Source organism: Peromyscus eremicus, chromosome 11 (assembly GCF_949786415.1).
Source record: "Peromyscus eremicus chromosome 11, PerEre_H2_v1, whole genome shotgun sequence".
Taxonomy (NCBI): Eukaryota; Metazoa; Chordata; class Mammalia; order Rodentia; family Cricetidae; genus Peromyscus; species Peromyscus eremicus.
The window spans coordinates 28,325,988-28,353,914 of NC_081427.1; the positions used below are offsets into that span (position 1 = coordinate 28,325,988).

A 27,927-nucleotide genomic window follows, 5' to 3' on the forward strand; every position below is an offset into this window, starting at 1 on the left:
TGCAAAAATACTCAATAAAATACTGGCAAACAGACTCCAAGAACACATCAAAATAATTATCCACCATGATCAAGTAGGCTTCATTCAGGGATGCAAGGGTGGTTCAACATGTGAAAGTCCGTCAATGTAATACACCATATAAACAAACTCAAAGAAAAAAACCACATGATCATCTCACTAGATGCAGAAAAGGCATTTGACAAAATCCAACACCCTTTCATGATAAAGGTCTTGGAGCGATCAGGAATACAGGGAACATACCTAAACATAATAAAGGCAATTTACAGCAAGCCAACAGCCAACATCAAATTAAATGAAGAGAAACTCAAAGCAATTCCACTAAAATCAGGAGCGAGGCAAGGCTGTCCACTCTCCCCATACTTATTCAATATAGTACTTGAAGTTCTAGTCAGAGCAGTAAGACAACATGAGATTAAGGGGATACAAATTGGAAAGGAAGAAGTCAAGCTTTCCCTATTTGCAGATGACATGATAGTATACTTGAGTGACCCCAAAGATTCCACCAAGGAACTGATACAGCTTATAAACACCTTCAGCAACATAGCAGGATACAAGATCAACTAAAAAAAATCAGTAGCCCTCCTATATACAATGGACAAAGAAGCTGAGAAGGAAATCAGAGATACATCGCCCTTTACAATAGCCACAAATGACATAAAATACCTTGGGTTACACTAACCAAGCAAGTGAAGGACCTATATGACAAGAACTTTAAGTCCCTAAAAAAAGAAATTGAAGAAGATGTCAGAAAATGGAAAGATCTCCCATTCTCATGGATAGGCAGGACTAACATAGTAAAAATGGCAATCTTAACAAAAGCAATCTACAGATTCAATGCAATCCCCATCAAAATACCAACACAATTCTTCACAGACCTGGAAAGAATAATACTCAACTTCATATGGAAAAACAAAAAACCCAGGATAGCCAAAAGAATCTTGTACAATAACACAACCTCTGGAGGCATCATGATCCCTGACTTCAAGCTCTACTATAGAGCTACAGTAATAAAAACAGCTTGGTACTGGCATAAAAACCGACATGTGGACCAATGGAATCGAATTGAAGACCCTGACATTAATCCGCACACCTATGAACATATAATTTTTGACAAAGAAGCCAAAAGTGTACAATGGAAAAAAGAAAGCGTCTTCAACAAATGGTGCTGGCATAACTGGATGTCAACATGTAGAAGGCTGCAAATAGATCCATATCTATCACCGTGCACAAAACTTAAGTCCAAGTGGATCAAGGACCTCAACATAAATCCAGCTACTCTGAACCTGCTAGAAGAGAAAGTAGGAAGTAGTCTTGAATGCATTGGCATAGGAGATCACTTCCTAAATATAACACCAGTAGCACAGACACTGAGAGAAACAATCAATCAATGGGACCTCTTGAAACTGAGAAGCTTTTGTAGAAGTTCTTCTGTTTTTGTGGGATAATTTTCAAGACACTGAAATGATTCTTGAAACAAGCAATTGTACTGAACTGTAAATATACTTTCCTCTCCTATACATACATACTATGATAAAATATGATTTATAAGTAGTGTAATAAAAGATTGACAATATATAATGACATAATTATAACAACATATTGTAATAATTGATATCCAAATACAGTTTATTTCATACTTTTAAAAAATCCATTAATACTAACAGAATAGCATACAGAACTATATTTGTTGTAATATACATATATTTCTACTCTTATTTGAAATATTTTGTGTATTGATACAAATGTAAAATTATATTTCTCATATTGTATGTTCTACCACTGTTTAGGATATTTTGTATATTGACACATATTTAGGATTATTGTCATATTGCATTTAGCACTTTACATCCTTACCTCTGCTTAAGCTATTTTGTGTATTGTCACAATTTTGAGGTCATTGTCCTTTTAGAGTTCATTTGCTTACAGATATGTTTACAAGAAGCCTTACTCCTTAGGTTATTTAGGTAGATAAGACTTACAGATTTATAGTCACCCATGCTTGTCATCTCTATAGTTATGTTAGGTTGTCCAGATTTACAGATACATAGGTGAGATGGACAGGTAGTCTTCAAACACTTCATAGACCTAGAAAATATGGCATTTAAATAACTTAGAATTCTGTTGATGCGAGACATGATTGCTCCTGGCAGCTCTGATTTGATCCTGAGAGAATGTTGGGCTTCTACAACATTCCTGTTTGGAAGTTTGTCTTCTTCTTGGCACAAAATGGCTTACTAGGTAAAGAACTGCCCTTGCCTCAACTGCTGACAGTATGAACGCTGTCCTTTCTGGATGAGCTGGACACAAGGAAAAGTGATTATTGAACCCTGTTGAGACAGGGTAATATGGTCTTTCAAAATTGCTGCTTCTGAAAATGGTCTGACAGATACTCTAGGCCTGTAACCAATTTGAATGCACCAAGGATGGTGAAAAACTTTAGGTGACTGTCCAGGCTGCCAGCTGTCTCTGTCTACTCTCACAAGACTCCTGAAAGTTGCTTGAGTCCATATCCTGTTTTCTCAGGTATTATTATATTCCTTCTCAGGTCTTTGTTGGGATTGAAGACTAACAGTCACAGTCACAATCTTCTCATATCTTAGCTAGAACATATTAAGTACTAGATTCAGGTTCTTCAGGACAGGGCACCTTTTGGAATGATCTCTGTAACATGTCATTTACCTATGCTCTAGACTTCTCTGGATTTTAGTATGTGTCTCTTGTTTGATGTTGCTCTTGTTGGTGGTAGTTCCATTTGTTTATGCCATTACCCTTTATTTCTCTTTGATAATTATTCCTACTGTATATAGTTTTGTATTAGGTTAGAACTTTCTTCCTTAGATAAAGGGGGGAGATGTAGGGATGGTTGTCTATGCCTTACCCTGAAGCACTACTCTTAGTACTCGGCCATCGCCTGGGGCATGGCCAAGATGGGGACCCCTTAAAACCTGGGATGAGTACATACTCCCTTCTCTTTGCTATGTCATGGTCTTGGATGCTGGTGAGGATCAGAGCAGCACTGGACCATGCCTCAATTCCTATTTTTTGTATTATAAGTTCCCTGTATCATGAGTTAATCTCTCAATAAATTCCTATAATCATTAAGCTATTTCCATGCATTGGTAGTGATTTAATTGCATTACCTGGTGACTGTCAAATATTTATGAATATAAAGAGAGGAGAACATCTGTGAAGCCCTTACCCAGGAGGTCATTCTGAGGAAGCCAGTCCACAATTTTCACATTTTTAGCCAACTTGATATCTTTAAGGATAGCCTTAAACCTCCATATCACCCACTGAAGAAGATGGGTACAAGCATTGTTCATCTCCTTAATGTTTTTCTTGGTCTGAAACAAGCTCAGTATGGATCCTTGAGAAACAAGAATAAAGCCAGAGTCTCTAAACTTAGCAATGAAGTTCTCCAAGTTCAATAAATAAATAAATAAATAAATAAATAAATAAATAAGGAAAAAAGGAGTCAATAGGATTATTTGTGATAGTCTAGATGGTCATGCCATGAAGCTCTCAGACCATGTATTGTGGTGATATATTGTGTACCCTAATAAAGCTTGCCTGAGTATCAGACGACAGAGCCAGCCACTAGATTAGACATAGCGGTGAGGCAGTTGTGGCACACACCTTTAATCCCAGCACTTGCGATGTCATGCCTTGGGAAGCACACACACCTTTAATCCTAGAAAATAATATGGTAGGACAGAGAAAGGTATATAAGGCATAAGAAAACAGGAATGCACTCTTTAGACTGAGGATTTCATAGAGGTAAGAACTGTGGCTGGCTGTTCTGCTTCTCTGATCTTTCAGCTTTCACCCCGATATCTGGCTCTGGGGTTTCTTTTTATTATAAGACCATTTAGAAATTTGAACAACATCTGGCATCCAACTTGTGGGGCATGAATTCACAAAAAAGTCACTTGTCTGGAGCCTTGCAGGCCCTGGCTGAGTCCCGAGCTACATGTGGCCAGAGTCTCCATCCCACGTGGGCTGGAGTCTAGGGATTAGGTTAGAACCCACTGGATAAGTTTTTGTTGCAGCTTCTCTGCAGCAAACTCCACAGGATTTTTTGGGCTTCAAAAACCACAGGAGTTAGCAACTTCCTCACATTCCCTCATGCAGATAGCTTGCTCTTTGGCTTCTCTCCCGGTGGGTTGTAGGCTCTCCCTGGATTCCCATCTTGAGCTGTTACCATACCAGGTAGCTGCCTTGAAAGCTGCTCAGGCTTCTACCGTTGAAAGCAGAAGCAGTCAGCCTTACATCTGAATCATCATTGTTGGCAGATTTGGTGAGACAATTGGGATTTAAAATGAGAGGAAAATTAACATAGATGGGATTTATGTAATGTTTGATCTTTATTTATCATTTAAAAAGTTGGTTAATATGAGTGCCGAGATAAAAATTTTAGAAAAACTTTTAAAACAGATCATAAAGAAATTCAGACCCAGACAGAGGAATTTAAAGGTCAACCAATCTCAGCATTGCACTATATGGTTTCAGAGAAACAGCCTAAGGCTTTCAAACAGCCAACCTTAATCTATCTAGTAACCTTACAGGAAATGCCAAATGCTCAAGGCTGTATAAGAGCTGACTGGACTCCTGTGCAAATGTTCGATTTGAGGAGAGTCAAAGAAGCTATAGTGTCTATATATGGTATGCATTCCCTGTTTGTGAAGCCAATGTTAAACTCGTGGTCAACTTGTAATAGAATTATCCCTCAAGACTGGAGAGATTTGGTTACAGCTGTCTTAGAAGCTGGTCTCCAATAACAATGGAGGACGTGGTGGAAAGATGAGGCTAAGACCATTGAACAACAAAGAAGGATCATAGGTATGGAAATCTCCCAAGCTGTTTCTTGGAGAGGGAGATTATGCTAATGTACAAATGCAATCTGTATATGATGACCACACCCTGGCTTTATGCAAGGGAGTAGGAGGGAGGAGAGGATCTCCCAAGGAATGGGAAGTAGAATATAGTGTCATGGAAAGATAAGACAGAAACTAGAATAGAAGGATAAAATAGGGATGAGGATTGTGAGAAGGGTACAGGAGGGAATATGAGAAGGGACAACTAACACTAAAGACTATTTGAATTACTTTATATTCATACTAGAAATATAGTATACAAAATGTCTTCACTTGCTTTGTTCTATAATTTCCTCTTCTCTAGTTCTTTATTTTCTAGCTCTGGTTACATAAAAATAATAGATTCATAGAATGAAAACTTAATTCCCTGGTATCTTTGTGGATTTTTTGTTTCATTTTGCTTTGTTTGGGTACTGTCTTATTGTGTGTGCTATAATCTCAATAACCACAGAGTTATGAAATGAAATTTGGCAGATGGATGTGTTTCATTTTTCAGAATTTGGAAAATTAAAATATGTACACCATACCATAGATACATATTCAGGATTTCAATGGGCAACTGCTTTGAGTTCTGAAAAGGCCAATTCTGTACTTACACATCTATTAGAAGTCATGGCCGTCATGGAAATACCTGTATAAATTAAGACTGGAATGACAGCTGCCGACAGACATTGGACAGTAGAAAAAAACTACTGAATTAAATCAGACTGTATACTATACAGATGTGTTGACCTCAGAATGGAAACCAGGATATGTTATGTTGGGGAAGGGGTTTTGCTTTTGTTTTTACAGAAGTAAAGCTATGGATAGCATCAAAATTAATAAAGACTTGATTTGAACAGGAGAGACCTCTTAATGATGAGAGGTGATAGTTCATCAACCAGTGTGGCCATTCTACCTGTCAAAAGGAAAAATTCACCAAATTAGGGTCAGGGCAAGGTTCTGTTCTTGTCTTTGCAGGAAAATAAAAACATCCATCTTGAAGAAGTCAAAGACCTTTGGACAGATAGACATCTAAAGAAGAAGAGAGAACTGTCTGGAAAAAATTACAAGAAAAAGGAGTAATCTGGACTAATGGTGTAATATACTTTCAACAGGGTAAAATCTCATATACCTCTCAAAATGTTTGTTTTCACTGGTCTCTACAGTCATGTTAAACAGATGGTCTTTATAGTCCCAACTCAACTAAAAACTAAGGTAACTTTGGAGTTGGAGTGTGGCTCTCTCCTCTAAACCCAAGCATATTGTTAACACAAAAATCAGAGTCTCTGCCTCCTATCAGAAGAGCCACCTAGTATGGGATAGAAGAAAACCAAAATCTAGGGGCTATGATTTTCACAAATCTCAGACCCCTTGAATTAATTTTGACTCTTTAAAACTTTTATTTAGGTATAGTACTATTTCAAAATTTAAACTTTCTGTTTTGATATTCATGATGTTCAAGTTTTCTACAGTGAATGATAAATATTCCTAACAGTGATCTCTGAATTCTCCAAAAAGCTGATGAGGCCCCATAACCAGCTGTATGCCACTAAGCTGATAACCACCACCCTAAGAACGGCTTTGAACTACAAACTGCTCAGCACAATTTCAAGGTGACTAATTGAGATGGTCCACGCTCATGTACCACTCCAGCCAGGACTTCAGATAAGCTCTACACTTTCCCATTACTCAGAGACTGGCAACAAATCATGCAGCTAGTTCTCCAGAGACTTAACCATTGTTTCAGTTTTTACAGGGTTCCCAAGAGATGCTGTCGCCTCCCACCCCTAAACAGCAAGAAGTAATTTGAAGAACATGATGCCCACTTTCCCAATAAATGGGGTAGATGGTTTTTGCTCTTTCTCAGGGTTATGGATATTTATCATCAGGTAAGGGGGTTGGTTATAAGTTGTTATAGGGTAAGGGGCTGAACAAAAGAGATTAGACTCAGGGAATCTCATTTGGTAAAGAAAAAGGGGGGTTAGATATGATAGGATAAAAAAGTAGATTATTGTGGCTATTTTCAAACTAAAAAAGCAATTATCAGTTTTAAATAATGTACATTGGTATGGATTTTTGTATATTGATACAAATTTAGGTTATTTTGTTATATTGTATGTTTCTGTTTAAGATACCTTTGTATATTGATACAAATTTAGGTTATTGTTATATTATATATATGTTTGTACTTCTGTTTAAGATTTTTATATATTGATACAAATTTAAAGTTATTTTTGTTAAACTGTATGCATGTTTCTACTTTCGTTTAAGATATTTTTGTATATTGTTATAATTTTAAGGTTATTGTCCTTATACTGTACATCTGTTTCTATTTTTGCTTAGGTATTACCTATTCAGCTGGTTTATACAACTTGAAGTTTTAGTTCTTAAAAGCTATATAGGATAAGGAAGAATTGCAGATTAATAGTCACCCATATTTGTTAAACTTATGTCACATGAAGGAAAATGATGGGACTGGAGATGATCTTGTTAAGTCAGATAAGCCAGATGCAGAAAGATAAGTGTCATGTGCTCTCACTTATCCATGGAATCCTTTTAAAGACATGAAAGAAGTAGAAGGGGGAATATTACAGACTAGGAAAGAAACCATTGGGATGATGGAAGCTAGTAAATATAATCAAAATCATTTATATATATATATATACATCATATATATATATATGTATATCATATATATATATATACATCATAACAAAACACAATTTTACGTGATAAGTATTTAAAAAAAACTTTAAAATTTGTATTTATTTTATGTGTATGTATGTGTGCCTGATTATATATGTGTACAACATAAAGGCTTGGTGCTCATGGGGACCAGAAGGGGGCATTTGATTCCCCAGAACTGGAGTTTATAGGTGGTTGTGAGCTGCCATGTTGGTGCTGGGAACCAAATCCTGGTCCTCTGCAATAGTAGTAAGTGCTCTTAACCACTGAGCCATCTCTCCAACCCTTAAAAAGAAATGAATGCTTGAATACTTTCTAACCATTTTTTCAAGTTTTCCTTCAGTGGATTCATTTTGGTGTTAGATCTAAACATTATTGTCAAACCCAAGATCACCTATGATAATCAATAGCATCCACTATGTAACCTTATATTTTCATAGTTTTGTGCCTCAGGACCATGGTTTTAAATTGTGGAAAGTGTAAGATTGGCATCCATAGTAATATGCTTTTTTATAGCTGTATATAGTAGTATGCTTATCAGCTATTCCAGCAACATTTGTGGAAAACATTCTTTTCTCAACACGGTTGCCTTTGTCCTTTGTCATAGATCAGCTGAATCTATTCATGTGCATTCATTTTTAGGTTCCTTATTCTGATTAAGTGATCTGGTAATTTTCCCAACAATGCTACCATGCCTTCTTATTGTTCTATAATTAACTTCAAAGTCAGGTAGTGTTTGTAGGCTTTGCTCTTGACAATATCTAATTGGCTCTTGTAGAGTTTTGCCTCTCCCATAAACTATTTGATAATATTCACAAAATAATTGACTAGGCTTTTGAATTGACTGCATTGAGTATGTAGGTCAAGTTAGGAAAAATCCACATCTATAAACTATTAAGCCAAAAAGATGGACTATCTCTTCACTTAGTTGTTTAATTTCATCACTTTTCTATTTTTTCTCAAATATAATGTGTATAGATTTTGTTAGATTTATACCTAAGTATTTCATTTGGGGACTAATATATATGTTACTGTGTTTTAAATTTCAAATCCCTATTGTTTATATTTGGCGCACAGGAAAGAAACCTGTTCTGTTTTCTTGGTTAGGCTGGCTAGAGTTTTATCACTTTTATTTATGTTTTTGAAACGCCATCTTTGGTTCTGTTAACTTTCTATTGCTTCTCCATTTTTACTGTCAGTAACATGCACATCAAGTTTCTGTTTACTTCTGTTTTCACTGTAAACACAAGACAGAGCAGATACTAAGCGTATACCTACTTAATTATACATCTTTAAATGTTCTATAACATTTGACAGTGGATATATAAATGGATATATAAGGAATAAAGAATACTTAGATCTTCTTAAAACAGTTTAATCTCAATGAAGACACATAAATAACCAGCAAAACTGTAGCTCATAGAAATGTAATTTATTTCATGCAAAGCTATATATCTTATATTTTAATAATGAATCATATAAACACTTCAGAAATTCATTACATCACAGTCAGTTACAATACTACAAAGGAATTGTGAGTCAATGAGTTTGTCAAAATCAAACTAAAGAACATTATGCATAGATAAGGCCAAAGATGCTAACTTACTTACTGATAGCAATTTGCAGTTTTTTCCAAATATAGATTTGAAAATGTAGTGAGAATCTACAGAAAAATAGTTAAATCTACAACCTACTGGACAAGTAGGAAAACATCCATTGTTATACATCCAGTAATAAAGGCTGATTAAAGATAAACTTGGCATCATGCACCCCCAAAATGAAGAGTTACCATTTTGAAAATTGTGATTGGATACAATTTTAAAAGATTTATGTTCTATTTCATCTAGTCAACTGAATTATATAATGGCAAAATACCAAGCTCTTTATCAATGCAATGGGAAATTAGGCTTATGGTATGCTTTTCTTGGGTACTGTGTGTGTATGCATACATATGAAGAAACTAAGGAAATGCAGACATGTTCCAAATTCACATCAGAGTACTGCACTTTAGAATATTGTATCAAAGTAGTATGTTGGATCAGAACTTATTTAAGGATGACTTTAAAACTATTTAAAAGCAATACTACAATTACTTACAAAAACATTTATAAAAATTAAATACCAGGGAATAACAACATCAATAATTAGAGCTTTTTGTACTTTTCAATGCTATAATTTATATATATTAGGTTATAGTATTTAAGAGATAGATATATTCTCTATCTTCTAAAATGAGAAAAATCCTTCAAGTTGTTCCCAAAATACAGACAAAAACAAATCCATTGGATTGTTTAAAAAATAAATAACACAGTCTCTTCCCTACAACTTGGCATGCCAAATAGGGAAGATGTTAGCCAGTTTTCTTTTGATAAAGACAGTGGAGTCCTGCCATAATGCCACCTCCAAATGCTGTGCACTTCAATGTGCTGTCGATTCACCTTACATATCCCTGCCACAGTTTACTACTCTTCTGCACCAAACACAGAAAATTTTTTTACAAAATTATTTGTAATCAACATAATCACAAAAGAAAAGGTTTTTGGGGAAGAAACTGAAACATCTTTTAGGATAGAGATGACAGAATAATACCAAGTATTACTTTAGTAAGAAAAATTTAAATTATAGCAATACCTCGCCTGATCTCAATGGATAAATTCTTTGAAAATGGAATTTTGTTGTTGTTGTTGTTGTTGTTGTCATACTGGCTAATATGGAAGAAATTAGAGGTGAGAGCATGCTTCCTTGGCAGTGGAAAGGAGGGTAGTGCCCGCCCCATGGGGCTGGGATCCAGGAACTGGAAATGGGGCTAAACCTGTCTAGTCTTCCAAGTCTCCAGTCACAAAAAAACCACTAATCTGGAAGTACTATCAAAAAAAAAAATTCAGATTTCACAAAGACTCCTGCAACCCTTTGTTCCATTTTTAAACATGAACATTTTTATGAGTTCCTTTTTCTCCCACCATCCTTTTTTTTTGAGACAGGGTTTTTCTGTGTAGCTTTGGAGCCTGTCCTGGAACTCACTCTGTAGACCAGGCTGGCCTCGAACTCACAGAGATCCACCTACCTCTGCCTCCCAAGTGGTGGGATTAAAGGCGCGCGCCACCACTATCCAGCACTCAGTTCTTTTTTTGTTTGTTTGTTTTTGTTTTTGTTTTTTCGAGACAGGGTTTCTCTGGGTAGCATTGGAGCCTTTCCTGGAACTCACTTGGTAGCCCAGGCTGGCCTCAAACTCACAGAGATCCGCGTGGCTCTGCCTCCCAAGTGCTGGGATTAAAGGTGTGCGCCACAACCGGCTGGCACTCAGTTCTTAATGTTGGGCATTTTAAAATCATTTTATACAAATTTTTACTGCAGCGCCCTCCTTAGTCATATAAAAGAAAGTGCACTGAGCTAGTGTGAACCACACTTCTATTCAGACACTGTTCATTCATCCAGCAGTCTGTTTCACTACTTTAGGTACAATGCTGCTGTTTCAAGTAATGAGGTTTGAAGTCATAAGTAGTTCCTTTTCAGTGTACTGCTCATCAAAACAAACCAACAAACCAACAAAAAAACCTGTGTACATAAAACAAAAGAGAAAATCTGTCAGCATCCTGAAAGTCAAATGACAAAGAGATGGGAAGGAGGGAGGGTGGGAGAGGGAGGCACAAAGGAAAGGCAACCCTAAACACACTTACTTCCTAGCTTTGAAAGTTAAATTTATACAGTCCACTGCACTTTGAAAATTCAAGTGTGCTCGGACTTCTCAAGGGCATGTTTTGTCTCTTAGTACAAATATTCTTTCATCCTTGATTTTTTTCAGACATGGCCTATTCAAATTCTAAGTATAAATCATACTTGATAGCCTAAATGGTAATTACAGGTTTTATTTCCTCTTAATACGGTAATCAGCATATGATCAAAAATATCCCCTAAACCTATTAAAGATATAAAATGAAGTCTGTAAATAAACTAATGAAATTTGTCCATTAGCATGATGAAAAAAAACTTTAAAAAATACACAATGACTTTCTCACCTACACTTACTTTGGACACATATGCTTAAATTTTAGATCAGACAATTTAAATGGTAGAGGCCAGAAAAATCAACAAGCAACACTTTTTTGGGGTGTTTAGGCGGTTGAGTCTGATTTGTTTTTATGATAAGAACTTTCCATACTTTAAGTCTTACCACTTGTGTGAAGTGAGACCCTTTTGTGGGATGAAATTATTCTAAAACTCTTGTATGAATATGGTACGATAGCAAATATTTATAATTACCTTTATGTTTTAATTCTTATTTAAAATTCTTTTATAAAAATGTATAATAAAATGATCATGCCATTTTAAAAAGTAAATTAACAATATATGTGATTCTGGAAATTTAAAGATTTTTTATATAATACTTCTTTTGAGTTATTAGCTTGTTAAATATTCTTAACAATTATTTTAAAAATATTGATTTGGCCCAGCACTTGGGAGGCAGAGCCAGGCGTATCTCTGTGAGTTCGAGGCCAGCCTGGGCTACCAAGTGAGTTCCAGGAAAGGCGCAAAGCTACACAGAGAAACCCTGTCTCGAAAAACCAAAAAAAAAAAAAAAAAAAAATTGATTTGGGTGCTGTGGCACATGTCTTTAATCTTAGAACTTGGGAGGTGGAAGAGAATGATCAGAAGTTCAAGGTCATCCTCAGTTATACAGACAGTTTGAGGCCAGCCTGGGCTACATGAGACCCTGTATCAAAAAACCTAAACTTTAGATCATTCTAATCAAATATTTATTAGCATGTAAGAAAGACATGAAAAAGTATCAGAAATAATTCTTTAAGAAAACCATTTTGCATGTAAAGCATATGAACTCTGTAGTAATATTTTTGTGACTGTATCATTACATATTAATAAGTGTCTCAAAAATAAAAATATTGTACATACTATCAATGCTTTACACAAAGCTTAATAAATATTAACTTAATTCCTCAGAAATAAACTCAGTCTTCTAGCATGAAATCATTGCCTTCTATACACAAATTTACTCAGCAAAGTAACTTTTCTACGTTGTTGCATACAAAATCCTGTAAGAGAAACTCTTTAAAAATTTGAACATACTGGATCACTGAAACAAAAATTCACTGTGGAAGTAACTCAAAAGCCACAATGAAACCCAGTATATATGTGTGTGTACATATGTATCTATACATATGAATATAAACGTATGCTTCTATTAGTGTAACTTCAAAGGAAAATACCTGAATTCCTTTATACATTCCTATCAATTTGTTTAGTGTATTATCAAAATTAACTGTAAAATTGGGCATTTCTTCTCTTTTTATCCATTACAACAATAGCATCTGAGTATGAAGAAAAAAATTTAACAAAAATCATATTTAAGAAAAATATTTCAAAGTAAATCCACAGAACAAATGATGAAACACTTTCAGGGACTTTAGACTAATTAGTTCATTTTGCTTTGGGGACTTTAAAGCTTCTCAAAGACCCCTTACTGTGATAATCATCCTTTTCACCTTCAAAGTACTACTTAAAAAAACAAGTACAAACAAACAAACAAAACAGCCCAGCAGAAACCCCCTCACACTATCATTGACCGAACCCCCTCACAACAGTTTCGTGAGGTAGATCAGTGGGTAAGTAGCAAATACATCCTTCATTCTGAAAAATGAAGAAATTGAGGCACTGAAAGGTTCCATGATCTGCCCAAGGTATTTCAGGAACCAATCACGAAATTATAAACAGCATTATATTATCACTGCTCTGGTCAACTGTTCTCTGACCGCGTTTCACAGTAAAAGGTTATATGCCTTATGTGTCCTTGAATTAAGCTGGCATGCAACCTTCAATTCAGAGTATCTATCTATTGATAATTATTTAAAAGGGGCTCTACTTGAAAGGCTATAAAAAATACGACCATTAAAAAAGAAAGATAATGAGGAATGATGCATCCTTCCTTTCAGTACCTATATAGAACTATGTCCTCAACATATGGTAAAGTAACACTTAAGCACTAGGAATAATTGCAAGGAAAATAGGTGCGAGACTGTCTGGACAAGTTCAAACCTGGTCATTCATGTAGAATGGATTCTGTAAGAAACACAAATATTTCAGGACCATAGAACAATCCCTGCAAATATGTTGTGCTCAAATCATGTTCACTTTGTAATAAAACACTGGCTCTTTAAAACATAATACTCAACTTTGGCTTAAATGCAAAGGTTGAAACAACCAATTTAAAATAATAAGCATGTTTAACAAAGAAATTATTACTACACATTTTCATCCTAATACATTTTTAAGCTAAAATTTTAATGCTAGCAATAATCATAAATGGATTATTTTTCTTTTTACCTCTGAATAGCCAAAATAGCCAAATATTTTATTTTCAAGGAGTATTAAGAGGCATCTTTTAAGTACTAGAGAATTTGGGGAACTCTTTGGATATATATATATATATATATATTATCCATCCTTAATATTTATTATTTTTTTCTTGGCTGGAATGATCAGTGTCAAGTCAGTATGCTAAATGCTAAAGGTGAATATTTTTCTCTGAAATGAAAATCTTTTACAAAGCAATAATATGAAAACCATAAAAAGATCCAGTTACCACAAAGAATGAAAATAACACCTCACTCAATTAGAATACACATGCCAAAGACACTAACACTATCAATTGAAGAATAATCTTAATTACACATGCAAAATCCCACTATTTTGTATACAGAGCAGAAGAAGAGTTGTTTACATTCAGTTATGTCTGATAAGGAAGCCTTATTTTAAGACATGGGTTTTATAAATACAGTAATTATCTGAGGTCTCAGTTCACTTTCACTTCTTTGGGAAATGTAGGTTGAATAAATTTAAATTACAGTTATAAAATAGTAGTATTTAGTATGACTTATGATTTCCTTGAACTTTAAAATAACTCTCCTGAAAAAAATTAACTTGAAACCAACTGTGTTCTCTTTATCATGAACTGAATCCTTCCATTTAACTACACTTCTAAGGCAGACACTTCAGATGGTATATAATAAATCCTATCAAAAAAGATGATACTCTAGTTAACAAACAATAACTTAATATTGTTAAGATGGGATCCATTTTCAATGCCATTTTTGTTATCCTTATTATTCACAGAGAGTACAGATGAATTGTAGGTCACAATGATGTTCATAAAGGCTGATGTGATGACCTTGGTCACTTGAGCCATGAATTTCTTCAGACTTTAGATATCTTCAAATATTATGCTGGAAGACATAGAGAGATATCGTCCACCAGGCTGATACCTAAAAAGTAAACATACAAAAATGATCTAAAATATTTTAAAAAATGAAAAAAGATGAGAAAACACTAAAAGGAAGTAATTACAAAATTTGTAAAGACCATAAAATTTATTCAGTAGCCAAAAGTAGAATCCTATCTCCCAAAATTATAATCCAAAAGGACTTAATTATAAATCAATCAGCACCTGTTTGAAGACACACACACACACACACACACACACACACACACACACACACACACACAAACACACACACACACACACACCATAGAGTGAAGGACATAAACAAGATGGGGGAAGTAAGATACATTCAGGATACTGCATAAATAACCACATTTAATTGTCAAATATAGAGTATTCTAGGGCTTTTGTTATTTATAGGCAATAATATATTAAGCACTTTTAGCATGTGTGATATTTTTCTGTTTTTATTTTTGAAGTTAGCACACAAAGTAATGGGCTTCTTTATGCTACACACACACACACACACACACACACACACACACACACACACACACACACATCATGTTTTATTCATATTCATTCCCTTCCTCTGCTATCCCCAGCCCTGTTCCCTTCTTGCTGGTTCCCTGGTCCTCACAAGCAGTCTTCCCTTCTGTTTTCACATGTATGCTGTTACTCTCCTTCTCTTCATCATTTAAGATCTTTTCCTTTCCTCTCATAGTCCCCTTCTTACTTTTATGACCTTTTGAGTCTGGCTTATTTCATTTAACATGATTTTTAGTTACAAATATTTTCTTGCAAAGTCATGTTTACACTTTTCCTTATGGTTGAATAAAATCTCTTTGTATATATGGACCACCTTTTCCTTAACCTTTTATCTGTTGGTGGACATTTAGTCTTAGCTACTGTTAATAATTAACAATAGACACAGATGTGGGAATATCTGTGTGGTATGCATACTTGGGCATATAAGCAGTGGCAGAGTTGGGTCATACAGAAGTTCTATTTTTATGCTTTTTGTTTTATTATTTCTCATGGCAAAACAAATGAAGACATAGGCTTTGTAGTCAACGTACTGGAGTTAAAATGCCTGATTTCTTACTCATAAACTGTGTGACTCCAGGCAAATTATTGAGTCTTTGAGGACATTAATTGACTAAGAATTTTCACAATAGACAATGTTATTAAAATGTTTATATTGCGTCTGTCATGGAAACATATTAGCTATACAGATATGGCTAAAGATAATGAATTTCATAAATCAGATTGTTAAATAGATATATAAATATAGTCATGATTTCGTGTTGTCTCAATTCTTCTTTCTTATTTCTAATGTCACTACTGTTAAAAATATAAATTAAGATATAAAGATATCTATTTCAATTATAACTAAAGAATGATTTTTTTGTTTGCTTTTTGTTTTTCTTTAGCAGAGCTCACTGTATTTCTGATTCTGGAATGAAATTTACTATGTGGCCTAGGGTGGCCTCAAACTCACTTTGCTCCTCCTGTCTTAGCTGCTCAAAGACTGAGATTACAGGCAGATGTCACCACACCTGGCAGAATGTCATAATTATTAAAAATAAAATAATTAGCGGGTATAAATGAGTATCAAGTGCTAAGGACATAGCTTAGTTGGTAGATGTAGCCTAGCACACAGAAGTCTCTGGACTTAACTCCCCAGGACTAGATAAACTGAGTGTGGTGGTGCATGCCTGTAACAGGAGGGGAAAGCAAGGGGATCCGATCAAAATCATCTTCAGCTACACAGCAAGCTAGAAGGCAAGCTGGTCTGTATAAGACTTGGTCTCAAAAAACAAAACAAAACAAAGAAAGGTATTAAATGATACTTCAAATTTTTGAATTAATACTGAAAAGGAAATTTTTTCTTATCTTGTTATGCTGAGCATCCAATTGGGGCCTTGTGCATACCAAACAAGCATACTCCCACCAAGCCCAATATTTTTCTCATGTTTAATTATCTTTTGTTTTCAAGCTCAGTACATCATTAACATTTCAGAGGCATACCAGAGTCAAGTGACAGAGCCAGAACTTACCTTCCTGATTCAGGTTCCAGAGAATCATCAGTGAATGTTTCTGCATTAAAATCCAAAGGTTCTGCATCCTGGAGAAGTTCTATTCGGTCTCTTTCAGTTCTGTTATTAGCCCTGGTGTACTTGGATGCTGCTCAAAAGAAGAAAGACAATGACTGCTTCTCTATTGTCTTTTAATTTATAGATCACAGAAAAAAAATCAAGACTTCATCTAATATTGGTAGTGAAGATAAGAAACTTAAGTTGTTGGTTCTTAGAAAATCAGATTCAAATTATGACAGTATAATACAAAATAATAAGACAATTTCTTGAGCCATCTAGCTAGTCTGAGCTCAAAGTAGGTAGTGTGAAGATTTAGAAAGTAAAAATTAGAATTTATATTTAATTATAGTATAACCACAATAAAATTATCATTAAATCAAACTTCATATGGTTTCATAGTGAATCTTTTATTATTTATTTTGGCTAGAAATTTGAGATAACATCACTTCAACTCTTGAAGAAAAGACTTAATATTTTTCCCATAAAGCAAGAATAAGGGTAACACTGGCCAACAAAATAAGTAAGTCTATATTTACTTTGAATATCCACCATATTTAAAAAGTAAAAAGATACAGCTTAAAGTAATTTATCTAATCTCACCTAATAGATTAAAAATATTGCCAACATAGAAGCATCTACATTGCAAATGTTCAGTGGTCCCATGTAGTTAATGGCTGTGATATATGTCATTAGAAAGTCAGTAGCTCTCCCTTTTCTACATGAATAAGTTTCTTGTGAACAATTTATAATATCCAAGTTTTGATTTACAAAGCACAAGTATCTTTAAAAAAAATTATGGGACTGGAAAGATGGCTCAGTTGTCATGGGCATTTTGTTCTTGAAAAGGACCAGAGTTCAGTTCCTAACACCCATACCACATGGCTCACAAATGCCTGTAACTCCAGCTGATGCCCTCTTCTGGCCTCTATACTGCACTCATGTGCACACACACACACAACCCACATAGACATATACAGAGATTAAAAGACTCAACTTTATGAAAGAGTTCTTTTGGAAAACTTAAGATGTTTATATCACAGTTTTGTCTTCTTGGTCTCTTTCCTAATGTAGTGATGCAATATTATGAAAATAACTATTACATTCTAAGAGACTGGAATTTTTGCTGGACCTCACAGCCAGAGTTAATAACAACCTTGAGGTCATTTAATACTGCTATTCTATGCGTACTTGGCCCATTTGTTTAAGACAGCAATATAACAATCAATCTTACTTGCTTTGGATTTCTCATATTATCATTTTTTACAACCTAAGCTATTAATTACATAGCTGTAATCGTAAGTCATGTACTTGTCCCATGTTCCTGACCAGAAACGATGTATCTGTATCATTTGCTAAAAGCAGTAAATACAAAGGTTAAAAAGCAATCTTCTAAAATGAATATCTACCCATGGATATATATATTGATAAATATGATGTTTGAGGTACTGTTTATTATCTGGGTTTGTTGGGATTAGTTGGAGCCAGTGACAAACTCTGTTAAAGATTTCTATAAAATAGCTGGGTGGTGGTGGTGCACACCTTTAATCCCAGCACTAGGGAGGCAGAGGCAGGTGGATCTTTGTGAGTTCAAAGCCAGCCTGGTCTGTAGAGCGAGATCCAGGACAGCCAAGGCTACACAAAGAAACCCTGGCTCAAAAAACCAAAAAAAAAAAAAAGAAAAAAAGAAAGAAAAGAAAAAAAATTCCGTAAAGTACTCTTTATTCTTTCTTTCTTCCCCATGTGATTCTTTCTGTGCTGTTCAATAAATGAAACCTTTTATTACACACACACACACATACACACACACACACACACACACACAGATACCCTTGGACAGAAACACAGTCATACAGGGACAAGTTCACAAGGCAGCCTTCAGGCAGGCATAGATTGAGACTCATACCATAGACAGACAGAGGATGGAAGACAGGGAGCATGAAGTAAAGAATTCAAATCTGGAACCCTTCTTGGTTAAATGAGTCCAAGGGAAAGTGCTTTTACTTCTTTCCTTCCTGTGACATCAATGCATTCTTGGTAACTCAGAGTTAGCCATGAATATGCTTAGTCCATTCAGCCTAAGTCTATTCTCATGCATTGATTCCTGCAGTAAATAGTGGTTCTCCAACTCACTATTCAATGCTTTGTGTTTGTTCTTTTCTTAACCATTCTCTCATACTGTCAGATCTTTCAATTTTGAAGACTTTCATTCAATGGTAGGCATCTAAATCCCTTTACAGATTCATCCCTGTTTCTGAGTTCTAACAAAAACTGTTGCCCTTTACTATTTATTCTACCCTAAATGTCCTTCAAATAACCACCTGCCGTTATTTCAAGTACCATGCCTTTTTTTAGGCCCTCATCACTCTATGACTTCACTACAAAAACAGACTTCAAATGGTTTCTGAGCTTCATTGATTTGAAAAGCATATTTTATACTGTCATTAAATTCACCTTTCTAAACAATAACAATAGATCATGCTTCTATCATTGAACATGGAGAAACTGAGCTGGTTCTCAACTAGATCTTTATCCCTACTGACTAACATCATAGTGTTAGAAGGTACTATTCATGCTATTGGAGGAGAAAAGTAACTATCAATCACACCCCCTATGAGCCCTGTGAACACTGTGTCCAATAACGACCTGCCTGAAAAATATACCCATTGGTGCAGTAGCAGCATAAATGTTATGAGAGTAACCAAATACTATTTTAAAAATTGCGTTTAAAGCTTGCTACACAAAATAGAGCCCATATTTGACAAGGTCATGGCCCTAGGGGAAAATCTACTACTATTGTTCTGCTAAGTGAATGTAGCAATAAAATGACTCCTAATGATATATTTCTATACCCATAGATAAGTGCATTGCTTAACCCTTAGCAGAGGAGCTACTTCTTGAAGAAATTAATATAGACAGCCACAACTGGACGGTGTGCAGAGAGTGAAAGACTCTGAAATACTCATCTCTAAATAGGATGTTGTTATATCACTCCCTTCTCCTCAAAGTTCAAGGACCTATGCAGAAGGGGCACAGTAAGAGTGAAAGAGCCAGAGTTGTTGAATGTCTCCAAGGAAACAACGTTTTCCAGACACAACAAGGACTGATTCACACATTAACTCACATAGGCCATAATAGAATGTACCCATGTTCAAAGTGAACAAAATCCTAGCATGGAGAAGGGAAGGCAGGCACAAAGTCCCATCCCTAACCAAGATGCTCTTTGTAATTGATAGCAGCTGGGAGAGAGAAAATCAGTTTTCCTCAAATGGAGTGACAATGGGTTGATCTACCCAACTACAGGGCAGGCCTCAAGCTCAGAAATAGTTAGCCAGCACAAAACATACTTTATGGAGTTTGGTTGTTTGGTTGGTTTTATGCTTTTTTAAGTGTGTTTATTTTCTTCTTTGTTTGTTTTAAGAGAAAGGGGAAAAAAAAAACATGAAGTTAGGTAAGTAGAGGAGAATAATCTGGGAGGAGATGGGAAAGTGTTAAGAATGTGGTCAAAATATATTGCATGAATATTTAAAATAATAAATAAAAATTTTAAATACCATATACAATCCACACTTTTGAGCAGGACAGCATGTTTCTAAACTGTCTGAAGCCTCTCTTATGAACCTCCTCATGCTTAAACTCTAGTCATGAGAAAAACACATCTTCCCAAACATTCCCTTACATCACTGTGTCTTACTCTTTTTCCAATTAAAAACCCCCTTCATCTGGGTAACTATCATTCATTTCTAAATACTCAGCTCAATATTTGTATTACATAAATATTTAGTATAAAAATCCACTCCTAAGACAGAGCCCCTTTTTATTCCCCAAGGTATTTCCTTCAGCACCAGGTGTATACTCTTTGGTAACAACTCTAATGAGATGTTTACAACATCATTGGAGTCTGCCATTAAAATATTTCTAACATTTGAATTCAGCTCCTTTATATAATTACCAGCTTCCTGGTGAGAGTCCCATCATCTCTTTATGCACATTATCCAATCTCTCTACTATATCTTTTAAAATACTAATTAGCTATTTCCATCAGTGAACTGTCTGATAATTCTAATACTTGAGTCACTTTTAGGCCTAGTGTGTTTACTTTTTCATATTTTGAAGATGACTCATATTTTACTTTCTTATATACCTCAAAACTTTTTGTTAAAGACCACACATTTCATTTAAAAGAATATAGAAGTTAAATTACAGTTATGTTCATAATGGGGCACATCTCTTTTTACTGGGTCATCGATGTTTAGGGACTGAATTAATCTAATGAGTACTTACTGTGAATTTAGACTCTGCCTTAGTTCTCTTAAGTCTCTACCCATTTCAGTTTTTCTTTGAGTTTAGATGGTCCTCAAGTACAAATGGATATTCTTGGTACTTGTTTTCCACTCTCAGAATTTCAGAAGGATACCTGGCTTCTAGGTCTCCTCTAACAGCACATTACTGCTGTGTAACTGAGCAGCTGGGTAAGAAAGGATGCTCAGATTTCCTGCTTCAGCCTGAATCTCAAACAGAAACCTATTCACAGAAGCCTTAGCGGTGTAGCTCCTTCAGCAATACCTCATCTTCCCCAAAGACAAAACCTTGCCTCCTACACAGTGTAAAGTCCTGTGCAACAACAGGTTCCTGGCACCTTTCTAAGGGCAAAGGGCTTGTTTCTTCCTCGTTCATGTCAGTACCACACAGAGGTTTCTTCACTCGCACCACTGGTAGAGGACTGATTCCTGACTTCAGTCCTTCTCTAAACTAGGAACATCCTGGGAACAAGAAATTTCCTTTTCTCTCACTGTATACATGGGAAAGCACTTGAATATGAGTCAGCCAATACTTATAACAATAAATGAATAACTTTCATCAACAAGAAAAAAAGCAAAGAAAAACATCAAGATAAATAGGAGAAATAGGTCCCTTCCTAGAACATCCCTTGGAAATAATTTAGTTATTTAGATTCATAACTTACAAGTACTTATTTGATGTCCCATTTCCCCTTCCTTGTACACACTAAGGACTATGATAAAGGGAAGGCACTCTACACATATTTGCGAGTCCAGAGATGGGTACAGTTTCGGTCTCTATATAGCATGAACACTAATAATTCTTAAGCAAACTAGGAAATAAGCTACTTACACCAGTTGGTGGTAGTATCTGAGAAATTTGATTCTTTGGGGTCAGGATGAACATTTCTGTTCCTAGTGGAGTCTTCTCTGTTGTGTCCATATCGCTCTTTCCATTCCTAGAGCAGAAACCCAACCAAATATGTCACTAAAGTTATACTGTCAACATTCTATATGCAGGGTACTATAACCATTTTTCATCAGAAATTCATTAGCAATCTGTAGAATTTTAATAGCATCTTTAGAATCAATTTTTATAACTTTTAATTTTTAACAAAAACATTTTGCTGGTTATGATTAGATTAACATATTATTCTATCTAAAACTTCAAAAAATATTAGAATAGCAAGCTTACTTTGACTATGTAAAAGTTATGCTGAAAAACTTCTTTTACTTGAGCAAGCTACAAATACTAGAGATCTGATAATACATTTTTGATAACAAATTAAGGTTGTATATAAGTACAATAAACCTGACTCACATAGACTTAGAAGTTATCATGAAAGGCAGTATGATCTCATTAACTGAGATTCTATGCATTATACCTATCCAATGTTTTGTACAAACAGGGATACATTCATGCCAGAAACTTTTGGCACTTTGAATACATTATTTTTTCATGTTTATGTAGTCAGTCTATTACAATTTTGGTAAACTGTGGAAGTTAGAAGTTCTAATACAGTGGTTCTCAACCTTCCTAATGCTGCGACTCTTTAAAAAAATTCCTCATGTTGCAGTGACCCCCAACCATAAAATTATTTTCATTGCTACTTCATAATTAAAAGTTTGTTACTGTTATGAATTATAATGTAAATATCTGATATGAAATACCCATGAAAGGGCCATTTGACCCCCCCAGGGGTCATGACCCACAGATTGAGAACCACTGTCCTAATACAAGATAAATGCTATTTCTAGTAATGTCTACTGTTTGGTTCTAATTATGAAATAAAGAACAAATCTATCTTCTGAAATAATGAACAAATCTATCTTTTTAAAATATTTATTTATTTATTTATCTCACTATGCCCTAGTGGGTCTGGAACTTGCTATGTAGACCAGGCTGACCTAGCACTCAGAGATCTGCCTGTCTCTGCCTCTGTGCTGGGATTAAAGGCGTGTACCACCATGTCTAATATACAAATCTCCTTTTACATAGCATATGCTAGAACACACAAAGACAACTATGACATCTCTTACTTTCCAGGATAAATACATCAGTGTTAAAATGTTGTAGAAATTGTAATGAATTTTCTTTTTTTTTTTTTTTCACCCTCTCAAAGAAGATTTGCCTCAACAAAATGGAAGACTCAAGAGAAATTAAAGAGGAAAATATAAATGCCATATTAAAAAAGTATATTAATTTTAAAGCAACCCAAACTACTTTATTAACAAGCCTGCATGAATTCATTTATTGAATAGACAGTGATTGTGTACATAATTCAGTCAACAAACTGACAGATGTTGGACTCAAATTAAGTTACTAATGACTTTTTAAAAGAACAAATCTGACAGGATAATGTGTATATGTAAAAATATTAAAATTTTCTCTCCAGGGGTGCAGAGATGGCTCAGTAGTTAAGAGTACTTGTTGCTCTTCCAAGTAACCAGGGTTCAATTCTTAACCATCTGTAATTCCAATTCTAGGTGACCAATGCCCTCTTGTGTACTCTGGGTACCAGGTATGCACATGGTACAAGGACATGCACTCAGGCAAAACATACACATTAAAGAGAAAAAAAACATCCTTTGCCATTTACCTATTGCTTCTCATCTTCAACCATTTACTTCAAGTAAGATTCTTATAGTGTTTCCTAGATATTTCAGTTAACAGCAATTTAATAAAATATTGTACTTACTCTTCTTCGATTTTCACCTTCCTCTTGCCTTTGTCTTTTTCTTTTCTCTAAAGACAAGAAAAATGGCCCCAAATTTAGTATAATATGGTTGAATTAGATATAGAGTAACCGAAGCAAGGAGAGCAGACTACAACATCTACAGCTTACTACAAAATTGAAGCAATAGGTTACTGTCAGAAAGGGCCTGCGGGTCACCTCATGACATAGGTAGCGTTTCCCTGTTTTGCTAGAGTGGCTTTGTAGTCTGTCTACCTCTAGTGAAAGGATCTCCTTCCTCACGGTGATCTGAAATTTCTTTTTCTGTGGCTTCTACTCTTGTTTGGACTTTTCTTCTAAGCTAAACGTATACTTTCTATATAATTCTGTTTTCGTGTAAGCTCTTCATTATGTTATATGTGCAGGGATTGGGGTTCTATCCTCGTAAGATAGAGTTACAGAGTGATGATTTCATCAGTCATTCTCTCAATATCTCCCAACTTACCATTCTTACCAATATTAGGAAGGCGGTGCAATGTCAAATGCAGAATTATCACATCCAATAGACACTACTTTCTTAGGAGAGCATGTGAAAGCTAGATTCTAGAGACTATGAAACAATGACCCCAAATCAAGGTTTTCCACCCATCCTACCATCACTTGAACAAAAGAAAGCATAATACATTCTACTTTGTGAAAGGGTTTTCAGAAAGCCCTATGTATTTTAATGGTACTCACATTCTCATACCAATGATCATTATATTCCAAAAGGAAAAAAAACTGAATAATTTCCCACAAAGTAGCAAATTAGTAACTCTAAATTAATGAGCTTTATAGTTGTTTAGAACTTGGCAAATCTGTTCCAGGACAAAGACAAAACAACTCTACTATGGTTTGGATCTTGGACATTCCCTAACATCTTGATCTCCAGGCTGTGCTTCTGTTGGCGGGTGGTGGGGCCTTCACAGGGAGGACCTAGTGGAAGGAAGTTAAGTCACTGGGGGAGACTGGAGAGATTACTGAGACCACAGCCTCTCCCTGTGTCTCTCATTGCTTCTATGTGATAAACTGGCTGTCTCTCTGCTTCTATGTGATAAACTGGCTGTCTCTCTTCCTTTATATATTACACTGGTTGAAAGGCAAGTGACCACAGATGGAAATCCCTAAAACTGGGAATTAAAATAAGCTGTCTTTCCTCCCTGCAAACTATATCAGGGATTTTGTCACAAATTCCAAGATCATAAATGGTTATTATCTAGTTGCAGATATACTAGTAATTTATGCTGCAGAATTTCTTCACAATAAATCTTATATTACATTTTCAAATACTTCTTTTAGTGAAGAAAACTGCACATGCGCGTGCACGCACGCACACACACACACACACACACACACACATTTAGGTTAAACCACTATATTTCTTTTTTTAATTAAAAATGGTTTGTTATGTGTTGTTCGAGATATAACACAAATCTTAAAAGGTCTTATTAATAAAAACCCTGGAGCCAGATACTGGGGTAAAAGCTGAGAGATCAGAGGAATAGAACAAGCCAGCCACAAGTTCTTACTGCTAGGAAATCCTCAGCCCAAGAGAGAGCTACTTCCTGTATACTCACACCTATATACCTTTCTGTGCCCTGCCATCTTACTTCCTCTTTCCACGCAGCTACATCATTTCCTCTTTCCGCCCACCTCTATCACTTCCTGTCTATACAGACCTCCAGACCTCTATGGTTAACTAGTGCTGGAATTAAAGGTGTGCGCTACCACTGCCTAACCTCTATGTTTAATATAGTGGCTGGCTTGTTCTTTGATTCCCCAAGCAAGCTTTATTTGTTTGAGCACAAATAAAATATCACCAAAATTATGTATTTTTTAAATTATTCTCTCATATATTACATCCTAACTGCAGTTTCCCCTCCCTCCTTTCCAAGCTCCCCACTCCCACAGATCTACTTCTCCTTTCTCTTCAGAAGAGGGCAGGCCTCCAAGATATATCAACCAAACATGGCATATTACATTATAATAACAAGACTAGGCACATCCACTCATATTATGGCTGGACAAGGCAACCCAGTAGGAAGGAAAAGGTCCGCTGTGTTTCTTAAAGTGGATAAAAATTACATGCAAATTTTGTAAACATTAATTTTGTATTTGAGTCTTAGTACTTAAAACCAACCCGTTATTTATTTTAAAATGACAAATCTTACCTCGTCTGATTAATTCTTTTCCTTCATCAACTAGATCTGATGTCATATCATTATCTCCCATGAACTGCTGGAAACCAAGCAGATTCAAACAACGGGTTCCCAAACTAATGAAAGCAGATTTCAAAACGTAAGTATTATTTCACTTAGTAACTATTTTGAGAAATTGTTCTTTACCATTGTCACAGAAACCGTGATTATTAGTTATTATGGCAAATTGCATAGTAATGCAGTTAGTCATTCTTCACATGTTCTTTCTTTCTCTTTCTTTTAAAAATGCTTATGTCCAGCCTTGGATGAATTTTCATGTATATAATTGCAATATTTGGTGGACTGAGGCAGAAGGATTGTTATGAGTTTAAGGCGAGCTGAGGCTACAGTGAAACTTTGTCTCAAAACAATACAAAACAAATTTTATGTTGCATATTTCACTCAATAGAGTAAGACTTCTTATATTTGTATAGAAGTAAACTGGCCAAACTATCAGCACATCTTTAGAAAATAATTATACCAGAATGCTAAGCAATGACTATAATAAAAACAACTTGTTCTTTTTAAAATATCCAAGGAGCAGTTATAATACCAAAAAGTACATATAAAAATCAGCATTTCCACATACAGAGATTTCTTGTTTAGAGAAGCTTTTGGTTTCTGAGACATGGTGCTACTCTGAAGTTCAGGCTGTCCTAGAATTCATTATATGGACTAGGCTGGCCTCAAACTCATGGTGACCCTCCTCCCTCAGTTTCTCAAGTGCTATGATTACAAGCTTGAGACACCCTGCTTGGCTTAGAAAAATCTCAATTATACAAATTTGAATGTTATGCTTTGTTTTCCCTCAAGAATGAAACAGTTTCTCTTATATACTGTAAATGGTCATTATATCCTATCTGGAGGCTAATTACTTGAAATGTTAGTTGGCATTTTAATCTGATTGTCATATAGGATAAGAGTAATTTAAAAACATGGCACACAAGGAGGAAGCAAGAGATGGCTTATGGGTGAAATTATTAAGGCCACTCCACGTAGTTAAAAGGAGATTTATTTAATGGCGTAACTTACAAATTAAGGGATAGGTAGGTCTACCTACTACAATGGCTAGGCAGGATTCATACTGCTAATATCCTACTGTGGATCAGACAATTCACTCATATTTAATTCTTACCTCTTGCATAACCCTAAGAAATAAATATTTATCCCTTATATGTGTAGAAACACATCTGAAGGGCTGGAGAAAGATTTGTGCGTGAAGAAAGGAAAACAGCTGTTAAAGTGAAAATTTCTGATTCATACTAAGAAATGTGTAAATATCTGGCTAGCTCAGAATACATGTTATGTAAGAAGAATGTATGTATTCTTTGAGAAAGCTCCTCCTTTCCTTGAAACAAACTCACATTAGCACGTTAACATCACTATGTAGCTCAGGCTGCTCTCAAAAGGCAGGATCTTCCTGATGCCCCTTTACAACACACACCAAACCACCATTCCCAGCTTGGAAAGAAACCTTTAATGCGTTTTCTTCTTTTGTGATGTGTGTGTGTGTGTGTGTGCTGGGAATCAAATCTAAGGTGCTGGGCATTCTATGCAATAAATCATTGCGCTACATATCCAGCCCCATAATGATTATTTTTCAACAATCTTCTTTCTGATTTCTTATATTAGGATTTTATATTTGACAAAGCATTATCCTAATTTCTATTATTTTGAGCCATAGAGCCATTTAATCTCAAAATGCTATAATATTCTCAATATGACAACTAACAGGAAAAGACGTACTTAAGTTCATGATGTTCCATTAACACTTATAAAACTTTTAAATGAGAAAACATAGAATCAAAACAGCATTAAACATATAAAGTTTGCTACTGTTTTTTTC

General features: G+C 35.2%; 1 protein-coding gene across 1 annotated transcript in view; it reads right to left on the reverse strand.

Moving 5' to 3' along the window:
• Positions 1-14,004: 14,004 nt before the first annotated feature.
• Positions 14,005-27,927, reverse strand: part of Lmbrd2 (LMBR1 domain containing 2) — a 51,896-nt gene continuing 37,973 nt past the window's right edge. Inside the window, exons 14-18 of the mRNA XM_059276516.1 lie at positions 26,055-26,158; positions 23,869-23,915; positions 22,023-22,128; positions 16,854-16,980; positions 14,005-14,836 (exon numbers count right to left, since the gene is read on the reverse strand). Coding sequence (XP_059132499.1) covers positions 14,776-14,836; positions 16,854-16,980; positions 22,023-22,128; positions 23,869-23,915; positions 26,055-26,158 — 445 coding nt within the window. The 3' untranslated portion in view covers positions 14,005-14,775. The remainder of the gene's footprint in view (positions 14,837-16,853; positions 16,981-22,022; positions 22,129-23,868; positions 23,916-26,054; positions 26,159-27,927) is intronic.